General features: G+C 43.1%; 1 protein-coding gene across 1 annotated transcript in view; it reads left to right on the forward strand.

Moving 5' to 3' along the window:
- The first annotated feature begins 714 nt into the window (after positions 1–714).
- Positions 715–10,462, forward strand: part of dner (delta/notch-like EGF repeat containing) — a 45,214-nt gene continuing 35,466 nt past the window's right edge. Inside the window, exon 1 of the mRNA XM_031860701.1 lies at positions 715–1,296. Coding sequence (XP_031716561.1) covers positions 883–1,296 — 414 coding nt within the window. The 5' untranslated portion in view covers positions 715–882. The remainder of the gene's footprint in view (positions 1,297–10,462) is intronic.

Genomic DNA, 10,462 nt, shown 5'->3' on the forward strand with positions numbered 1-10,462 from the left:
AACTCAAGTCATGCCACTTGTCTCAAACTATTACTGGTACTAGTGACTATAGATTTAATATGTAAAATTGGTGGACTGCCCCTTTTGTAAAGTTCAACGAAGCATTGCATCAGATTAGGGATTTGAGGGAAAATCCACCCCAAAACAGAGTTCATATTATGACTTAACCAACAACCTAAAGCATGTCTTTGTCCTGAATTTATACCCATAAAAACCTCTGGAAAATATATCAACATGTCTGCTACTTTCAACTTCTATGTGAAGATGTTCTCTCTCCACCTTGGTCATCACGTCATAGTTCCCTGCTGTTATGGGAATTGTTTTATGAAGGATTTTGGACATTTTTACTTTGAACCGCCTTGAGCATCATTCTGCTATTGTCACACTTGGAGTGCATCATCTCCTGTTATTGCTGAAAAGCAGCTAATCTTATGGCGAAGCTGATAAAGATTTCATCCACCAACACCACCTCCTCCTCCTCCTCCGTCTTCCCCAACTACAGCCTCCTCCCTCCCACCTTCAAAGACCGGCTCCAAGGAGAGGTTATGGATGATGAGACTCTAAATGAGGAGGGTGCAGAGCTCCCCTGCTACTCTCATGCAGAAGCCAGGAAAGAGAGTGGGGGGGTAGTGTCGTCAGCTATCTTCGTCACTGTGACTCGGCGACAGAATAGAGCCGAGAGCCCTCCCCTTCTCTATTTGCATCCCCACCTTCTCTCTCCCTCAGCCTCCACACCAACAGCCAGTCTGCTCTCAGTCATTCTGCCTGCGCACAGCTGATGCTCCACATCCTATACCAGCCTCCGCCTCCTCTCTCTCTCTCTTTCTCTCTCTCTCTCTCTCTCTCTCTCTCTCTCACACACACACACCTCTCAGCCGCTGCATGAACGGCAGCTGCTTTAGCTCTGCGGAAAGGGGAGACAACAACAAAAAGAAGAAGGGAAGAAACCAGAGTATGAGGATGAGTGTGTGCAGGGTGCCAGCAGTCCCCTGCTGCCGTCCCACGCAGATCGCACAGCGCTTCACGGCCCCCCTGCTTCTCCTCCTCCTGCTCCTGAGTGGCAGCAGCAGCAGCAGCAGCATCGGGGCCATCCCCTCTGCCTTCCAGCTGGCCCCGGACACCCCGGCCCCAGCCGAGCCCACCCCGACCCAGGCGGCACCTCGTCCGGACCCCTGCGAGGGGAGACCCTGCCTCAACGGGGGGTTCTGCCTGGCTCTGCCATCCACTGGCAGGCCAGAGGACACCTGGGAGTACACCTGTACGTGCAGACAGGGCTTCACCGGACGCAACTGTGAGGTATGGACACATTTCAATTTAATGTCATCTGTACAGGGTGTGTGTGTGTGTGTGTGTGTGATCTTATCTTTTAGTTTGGATTTTTACTTGAGAGCAAAGATACTGAATGAGCTTGGTGACTATGAAGGAGCAGATATAAAGGTTGTTCCATGTGTTACTTAGAACAAAGAGCTGTATTTGCCCATTATTTGTATTCCGTTTCTTTTTTGTATGGGGCATGTTAGCGTCATCCATTATCATTAATTATTCATTATCATCATCTCAAGGGGTTCAACTTGGATGGTGTGTGTGTGTGTGTGTGTGTGTGAGAGAGAGAGTGTGAGAGATCAACCTGCATCCTTGATTTGCATGCGAGTCGTACAGTAGATGACGGCATGTGTGAGTGCGTTGTTGCTCTGCTGTTCTCGGATGTTTCTTTAATGGGAGCATGTGCTGTCACTGAGACACGGAGACGAGTGCTGCGTTGCTGTGGCAACAGGAGGGAAGAGCGGCAGCAGTGAGATGCGAGTATTGTGTGTGTGTGTGTGTGTGTGTGTGAGAGAGAGAGAGAGAGAGAGAGAGAGAGTATACTGTGTGAGCTATTGAGTATTTCGGACAAACAGCATTTCCCCCTATGACGTCCCGAAGTTTGTTTTTTACATCTGTGCAAACCAGATGTATTCCTCATGCGCATTCTCTAATAATGTGTGGGATTGACACAAACTCAAGTGTGGGTAAATCCGTTAACATCTGGGATAAGGCCAAAGGACCCATCTTCACACTGCATTCGTTAATTGGAACATCTGGACAGTCATGAATAAGTGCTTTTCTGTTGCAGGTTACACCACATTTCACAAGTTATTATGTCCGTCTGGTTAAAGCTTGAGCCTCTTTTAATACCATTCTGCATGATGTCATCAGCCGAATGCAAAAAAATTCAAAATAGATTTGAGCATCAAAGATCCACTCACAAGCTTTTTTTTTTTAGCTGACAACTGCTCCTCGTGGTCTTCATCATGTTTAGATTTGGTTTCCCAAATAATTTAATCAAAGTTTTCTTTTGATGGAAGTCTGCAAAAATGTAGATTTGACTGTAGATGTTTCTTTTTTTCCCCCTCCGTGCCTGCTGCTCCTCCAGGTGTGAGTCCCTGGAATAATTGCATGAATATAGCTGATAATAGAACAATAGACTGACAGGATTGTTTTAGCTGTATCACATTGCTGGATTGAGTTTGCAGCTCTTACTCTGTACATAAACCTGTTGTTTTTTTGCTGAATTGCGTGTAATTCATTTGAGCTTTACAATAGATGGACTGTGGCTAAGCCTCGGTATAGCATTAGGCTCAATAGGTATGAGTCATGCTCGGGTGAAAGAGAGCATCCGCCAGCAGCAGAGAGGATAAATGAGTCTGCTGCAGCATCGCGGAGGGAAACGGCAAGGTGACTGGGTGAACTTTAGCAGGATCACCAACAGGTGGCAGCCATATCCTCGCCCCTTTGTGTTTACATGTGGATAGGCATAGAGTACGTTTGCTCATCTTGTGCATGCATGCCGGTGTTGTTTATGCCAATGGAAGGTATGTTCAGGTGAGCCTGCTGGTGGTGTGCAGGCATTGTGTTGAAGCCCTTTAGTGGAGCATCAGCAGGGGCCTGATCACTGTCTCCTTGGCTGTCCTGGTTTCATGTCTCAGAATAGAAAGCGGCTGCAGTTTGTTACCTCTGCAGCCTGCTTCTCTTCACTGCGCTCACACTCTGTTCCACACAAACCTCAAAGGACGATGTTGTCACACAGCCTGAGCTGAGGCTGGACAAGGCATGTACAGAATTTCCATATTTTTCATGGTAAGAGGGAAAAAAAAACCCCATCTCTCCCTGACCACCTTGCCCACAATTCTCTCTTCTGCTGTAAAATCCTGAGACAACAACATCCACTCCAGCTTTGTTCTTCTTATGCGTCAAATCTCAGGTCCGGAATTGGCCCCGAGCCAGGCTCGAGGGGAATCATTGATTTTCGCCTCGCTGCCCTCCTGCTGGTTGTTTCTTCTCCATGGAAACTGGAGCAGCAGTCAATTGAGATTTGGTAAATGACCTGATTGGCAGAGCGCTGGGCTGGTTGCCTCTGGATGCGTCACAACACAGATGGTCCAGTGACAAAGCAGGAGGAGAGATCGAAGAAAGAGACGGCAGTGAAGGAAGGGCGAGAAATGAGTCTTGAAGAGAGTAAAGTCCTGGTTTGGGGGGGGCTTAGTGAAGAAATGCTGCTGTAAACGAGTGTCATCTGCTCACCCTCCTCGCTGCCTCTCTCTTCTTTTATTTTAAATTCTGTGTCAAACATGGGGCGCCATACACAAAGCAGGATGCGAGCACAAACCAAGCAGAATCTGTAAAACTAAATTTGAATTGTAAGGATTAAAACTCATGCCTGTTGATTTCAGGATATTAAGTTAAAAACATTCTGGCTAAATTGCCAATCGTGCTGTGTTTTAAATGTGTGGAAGCAGCTAATGCAAACCACAGCAGCAGGCACCAGGGTAAAACAAACCCACTCTAGTTAAACTCCCTGAGTTTTAATATAATCCTGCACCTTTTCTGGATGGCAGCCTGTAAACTGTCCCGTTGGAACTCACTACCACTGGCCTTTCTCTGAGTTATTAGCTTCTCAGCCTCGGGCTTATTCATCATTGAAAGGCCTGTTGTGTGCCCTGATGGATTTGGTAACTTGCTCTACAACACAATCAGGCTGTGGCAGCGCAACACAGCCATATGTCATGAAGCAAGTCCAGGAAGCTCTCGCAGGGCTGCTAAACCACTCGGTTATATGAAAGCAGTGGATCAGACTGAAGTTAAGTTTACAGGCCCAGCATTATGAACACGGGATGCATGTTTTATTAGCTGCAACCAGCAGCTTTGTAGCATGCTCCGTCAGTCGGTTGGTCCACAAAAATGTCCCCTCCCTAAGTTTGGCAGCCACAGTTTTCGTCCTATAGGAGATTCAGATTTGGCATGGAGATCAGTGAGGTTGTGTGTGTGTGTGTGTGTGTGTGTGTGTGTGTGTGTGTGTGTGTGTGAGAATGCATGAACGCATGAACGCATGAACGCACGTGGTCGCAGCTAAAACGTGGTGAAAGAGGTGACATCTCGAGCACAGAAGCCGACAGTTCTGCCTCAACTTAATAAGCTCGCACAGAGCATGTCAGAGCTGGGATGGACTCAAGGCTTTTTGACCCATTGATGATCTTTAGATGTCAGCTCAACCCCGGTTCTTCCCTGGACACGTATAAGGACGGTCTCACTCACAAGTACCTCTGTTTCACTGTTTTATTCATATAAATTCTGGCTTCTTACTGTGATTTTTGGACGTTTCCTTTTCTACCACCACTGACTAGTGTAAGAACATATTCAAAGGGGTAGTTTGATATTTAGAGAGTTAGCCTGAGAGTTGAGAAGAATGATACCCTTTTTACGGCAAATATGAAGCTACAGTCAGCAGCTGGTTAGCACAGCTTAGTCCAAGACTGGAAACAGCGAGCCTGGCTCTGTCCAACGGTAGCAAAAGCTGCATGTCAGCATATTAAAGCTAGATTTTAAAAAGGATAAGATACAGTTTTACAAGGGGTTATATGTGGGATTATTCCTCGGCCTGTAGCAGTGACCGCCAGACTTCAGGGAGTCACCGCTCCCCGCCAAGAAATAGTCCCAGTTAGGAAGTTCTAGCTTCCCGTCTTTATGCTAAGCTAAGATAACAACTTGGCTCAAGCTTCATATTTAAGGAACAGACGTGAGAATGTTATATCGTGTTAGTTTAATCTGTAACAAAATAGAAGAATAAAAACGACACGTTGTGATTTCACTGGAGGACTACTACGCAGTCGCTTCCTAGCATCAAATATTATTTTTATTTCTAACAAACAAGATGTAACGTCTTGCTGTGTGTAAGACTAGCTGTTTCCCCCTGTCCATGGTCAGCTATATTAACCCTATCCTGGGTCTAGCTTCACATTCAGTGTACAGACGTGAGAGCGGTATCAATCCTCTCATTTAACTCAAGACAAGAAAGCAAGTGTGTATTCCCCAAAAATGTTGAACTATTCCTTTAAGCTTGATGCCTTATTTATCAAATATATCTGTGCCGTCATCAGCAGGATCAACGTCTATGTTGAGAAGATGGGTGCTGACTTTTAGATTGCAAAAACATACAGTTTAAAGTGACAGTATTTTGATAAACGATGCACCATCTTATCAAAGAACTACAACATTGTCAGTTTTAAAAAAGGGAGTGTGTGTGTGTGTGTGTGTGTGTGTGTGTGTGTGTGTGTGTGTGTGTGTGTGTGTGTGTGTGTGTGTGTGTGGCGGTCAGCTCTTGTCTCCCAGGGCTATTCACTCTGCTGGACCCGAAACAGCCTAAGCCGCATCCAATTAGGCAGAGCTCAAAACTCATCGCCAGCCTTTGGTCTCTTTGATATCCCTGTCTTGTTAGTCAGAGGGTATATATATGTGTGTGTGAGTGTGTGTGTGTGTGTGTGTGTGTGTGTGTGTGTGTATCAATGGACTCTCATATCCTCTTGCTATAGAGGGCAGTCTTTTTATATCTCTAATTACTGAGGCACTATTGTTGACCTCAAAAGTGTTGTATGTTCAGTTGATCATGCATATTGCCTGTGCTGGTGTTTTCATTATTTATTAATTACAACACAAAAAGCAGCATATCCTCACATATGAGACCCTGGAACCAGAGAACCTTTACCATGAATTGACTTGAAGATTAATTGTGATTCCTCAAATTTGCTGCTGATTAACTTTCTGCCAACAGACTTGATGAACTAATTGTTTCAGCTTTAAAATCCTGAAAATATTGGTGTTAAAATGACAGTCCTGTGCATCACATGTTGTCGTCTGTAATTGTAAAATCTACTTAGGCGACATTTATAAATAAAAAAACAAATAAATAAATAAACAGTCACATGTCACATCATGATGACGCCATGTTATCTTGGTGAAAATGAAACTTTCTTCTGATATAATCTCTAATTACTTTAGAGAGATATTGTCTTTTTGTCTTCTTACCTTATTTGTTATTTTCAATCCCTCTTCTCTTTTGCGTCACCCTTCTATATTTCAGTAAAGAGACTGGTAATGCTTATTTTTCTCTGATGATGACTACTGCAATATTGCTGTTTCTCTCACTGCACTTAAAACACCTTGCAGTACTGGAATGAAATCCTAGAGGCTGCAGCGTTTATTACATCCCACAACAAAACGGACAATACTCTGTCGGGTTCAACATGTTTGTGTGAATTTGCAGCCTGGGGAAAGGACGTGGGATCATGAAAATTCAAGCTGTGCAGTGGGATGAGAAACGTGTCTTGTTTAGATAACAATATATCTCGTGTGCATAGTTGACATTTTGGCCAGTGAAAAGCTCATCGAGTGTTCAAAGAAGAAAGTTCATCCCCTTAAAAACTATTCAAAAACAAAAAAAAACGTTCTGATTTTGCAGTAAATGTTTTTCACAGTCAACTTGGAAAATAGGTGTTAAACAGCTGCAAACTGTTGCATCATTAGCACATGTTGACATCCACATGTAATCAGTTACAGATGGTTTGATGAAAGCGAGGATGTCACTTTGGTAACAGGCTGCATATAACCTGGTACCTTTGATACAGCATCTATCAATCAGCAAGACACCTTTGAGCTATTATCACTGAGCTATCACTATTCATGTTGATATCCTTAGATGTTGCCAGGCGGACTGTGCTGCCTTTGAGCAGGAGGGCTCGTGGCCAATCACTTTGGTTATTTCCATATCACACATCACCTGGCCTTTTGATCTGTGGGAAGCTCGCGCTGAGGTGGTGGATGGGTTAGTGAGGCCTGATGCATATGGATGAAAGAGGACATGGTCTGCAGAGGACGTGAGCGGCTCAACACCAAGTGCTGATGCTCTGCGTATTGATTGCTACAGTCACCCACGGGTCCATTATGACAGGTGAAAGTCATATGTTAGATTTAGTTTCACTTGATGTGTTAGACCTTACATTTTTAGCCCCGAAAGCAGAGAGGTTCTAGAGAGATGTTGGACAGTCGGTCCACCATTTTGGTCCAGACTGAAATAACCTAATAACTAATGGATGGATTGAAGTTAAGTTGTGTAACCTACAGACATTCATGGTCCCCAGAGGATGAATGCTCCTGAATTTGGTGATCCCGACTTTTCTTAAAATCATTAAAGTGATAAGTACATTAATCTATCAATGATTATAATACATGATTCCGATAAGGGCCATTCTGCATAATAAGTATTTTTACTTTTTTAAGTGTGTTTCGATGCTAATATTTGTGTACTTTTACTAAAGTAAGATTGCAGGACTTTTACTTGTAACAGAGTATCTTTACGCTGTGGTATTGCTACTTTTACTTTGATAAAATATCTGCGTTCTTCTTCCACTACTGCCTAAATCCATTAAAAGAAATTGCCACATGTATCATCTGACCATAAGACAGTTGACAGCATTAGACAAGTAATATTCACAAGGCAATTGGTAACAGAATTCATTTTGAACACTGCCAGCAACAATTTTAAAATAATGAAATCTTTCTGACTACAGTCATGTTCCATCTCCGCTTCTTTTTTTCTTGTTTCCTTAATAATACAGACCAATCAGTTGCTGCATTTTTTAAAGCAGTTTTGACCGCTCACATGTTTGCTGCCACTCATCATGAACAGTGCTCTTATCTTTGAGTCATTGCCTCTTTAATTTTTCTGGAAGTGAAACTTCACCCTCTCTGTCCTGGATAGAGTAGAAGTCATTACATTTCTTCCAGTGGTTTAGTTTAGGTGTTTTTTTTATTGCTTTTCGTCTGCCCTCATTGCTATTTATATCTTTAATGGAGCAGCGAGTTGTGTCACCATTCGCAGTATAATGTAAAAAAAAAAGGGCAGAGAGGCTCTAACTCAGCAGCAGTTCACCCGAATAATAAACCTCTGCTTTGACACCATCATTGTGCTGCCTCTTCCTAATGATTAGTCTTGTTGTTGTTGTTGTTGTTGCTGTCAACATAATGAGCGTATGTGTCAGGAGTGTGGTGTGTGAGTGTGTCAGAGGTGGAAATCATGAAACACTTTGCTGATTCGAATCACTTTGTTCGGATCAGTTCAAAGATTCGTCGCTGAGTATCGTTTGTTCACTAGGTGGTCGCATTCCTGTTCAACTTTATTTCGGTGTGTACGTCACGTCAGTAAGTGAACGCATCGCTGTTCATACAGTCATACATTACAAGTGTAATGCTGATTCATTTAGTCACACTTTCCTGTTTTATTTTGAAATACTCACCTTTCTCCCAATTCAGACAGCTTCCCCTCCTGCCTTTGTGTTTCCCACCGGTGTGCTTGTCTGCCCTGATGAGTTTCACCTGTTCCTCATCGGCCCCGCTCTCACCTGTCTCTCGTTATCACCCTCCTCCCCTTGTGTGTCGTCTCTAGGCTCCCTTTGTCATCTGTCAGTTCGTCTCCATTGTTTTAATTCTGTTTGGAGTTTTGTTTCCTGTGACCTTGCCTGCTGTTTCCTGCCTGCCTTTTAGACTCAAAACCTGTAAGTCATAGCCGTTAAATCGCTGCATTGTTCCCGCATGTCTTTCCCCTGCTGCCTGCTCGCCAAGCTGTGACAGTTTGGTTTAGTTTAGTACAAAACTAACCGTTACCTGCACTGGACTGTGTGTGTATGCACTGCGCTCATATGGAGGTTACAGTTTATAATGCTGTAATAATGCTCCCAACTGACAGCTCGGTCGCAAAATTGTAGCACCCACCATACAATTCTTGATCTAAGTGATCTCTTATCTTATCTTGCACCTTTTTTTAAGAATGGGGATGTCATTTGCCGACATAGCTACCTGGCTACATCCACAATTAATAAACATAAAAATAGCCACATAAATGGTGACGTGAGATTGACGTAGTGTAGCTTTACTGGTTGTTGTAAATCGACTTGAAAATAGGCTTATTTATTATAGGCTGCAGTTAAAAACTGCTTTAGGCAACTGCTTTCGCAGAGTGGAGACATCACTCGCTCGTGATGGGTCAGGGCAAAGACGACATGAAGGGGATGTGAGCGCAAATAAATCTTCTCTACTAATACCACATCAAGTACACAATATCCTACATGCAGCCTCAAAGAAATGTCTAATTTTAATTCATTAGATAGAGCAAATTTGAAATTAGATCTGAATGAGACTGAACCCTCTTATAAGAATATTTATTTATATATACAGACCATGCTTTTGTTTATTTGGATTCCTATTAGGTCTATCCATGGCACCAAATATTCTTCCTTAGATTGATACTAATAAAAACCAGTAGAACTAAAAATATGGTATTTATTGATGCAAGAACACACCAGTTGATGAATCCTGTTCGTATTCCCTTAGTGTTTGTGGTTCATTCTCAGCTGTTCCCTCCTGTTCTCAAATGTTGTTTTTGTGTTTGCGTTGAATCACATTTTTACACACTGAACTGCTCATGAACACACAAATGTGGTGTCATGTATTCAGTGGTTGGACAGAAGTCACCAGTCCGTCTGTAGCTTTGAGGACTGTTCATGGAGAGTCTTGGCTGCTGGATGAGGAGTTGTGACCAAAGTGATGTGGTGTGTCCCCATCTCTAAGCTCTCACAGCACATCATTCACATTACTTATGTACACAATGTAAAGTGTCTTTGAGTACTCTGAAAAGCGCTATATAAATAAAATTTATTATTATTATTATTTACTTTGTTGTCCATTAGATTTGCATAAAATGGAAATTTTTCGTAAAGGCACCGGCAAATATTTTGAATTCATTAATATTTATTTTAATGATTATTTTTATTATTTTCACTGTCAAGCACTTTGTAACATTGTTTTTGAAAGGTGCTATGTAAATACAGTAATCACTATTATACAAGACAATGCACAGTCATGACCTCCTCTTCAGACTTTCACATAACTTCCTCGTCAGAATCACGACTAAGCTGTGAAGAAGAGAACTTTGCAGGAGGGGACGGACTCTGAGGCGGAGCATGTTTGCCCTCCTAGGTCATGGTTAGGCATTGCAGAGATTGCTGCTTTGGGGTCGGAGGAAACACAAATCCAGCAGACACAGATCCGTGTGTGTGTGTGTGTGTGTGTGTGTGTGTGTGTGTGTGTGTGTGTG

The sequence above is a fragment of the Anarrhichthys ocellatus genome, unplaced genomic scaffold, assembly GCF_004355925.1.
Source record: "Anarrhichthys ocellatus isolate YVR2014 unplaced genomic scaffold, GSC_Weel_1.0 scaffold24, whole genome shotgun sequence".
In the NCBI taxonomy this organism is placed as follows: domain Eukaryota; kingdom Metazoa; phylum Chordata; class Actinopteri; order Perciformes; family Anarhichadidae; genus Anarrhichthys; species Anarrhichthys ocellatus.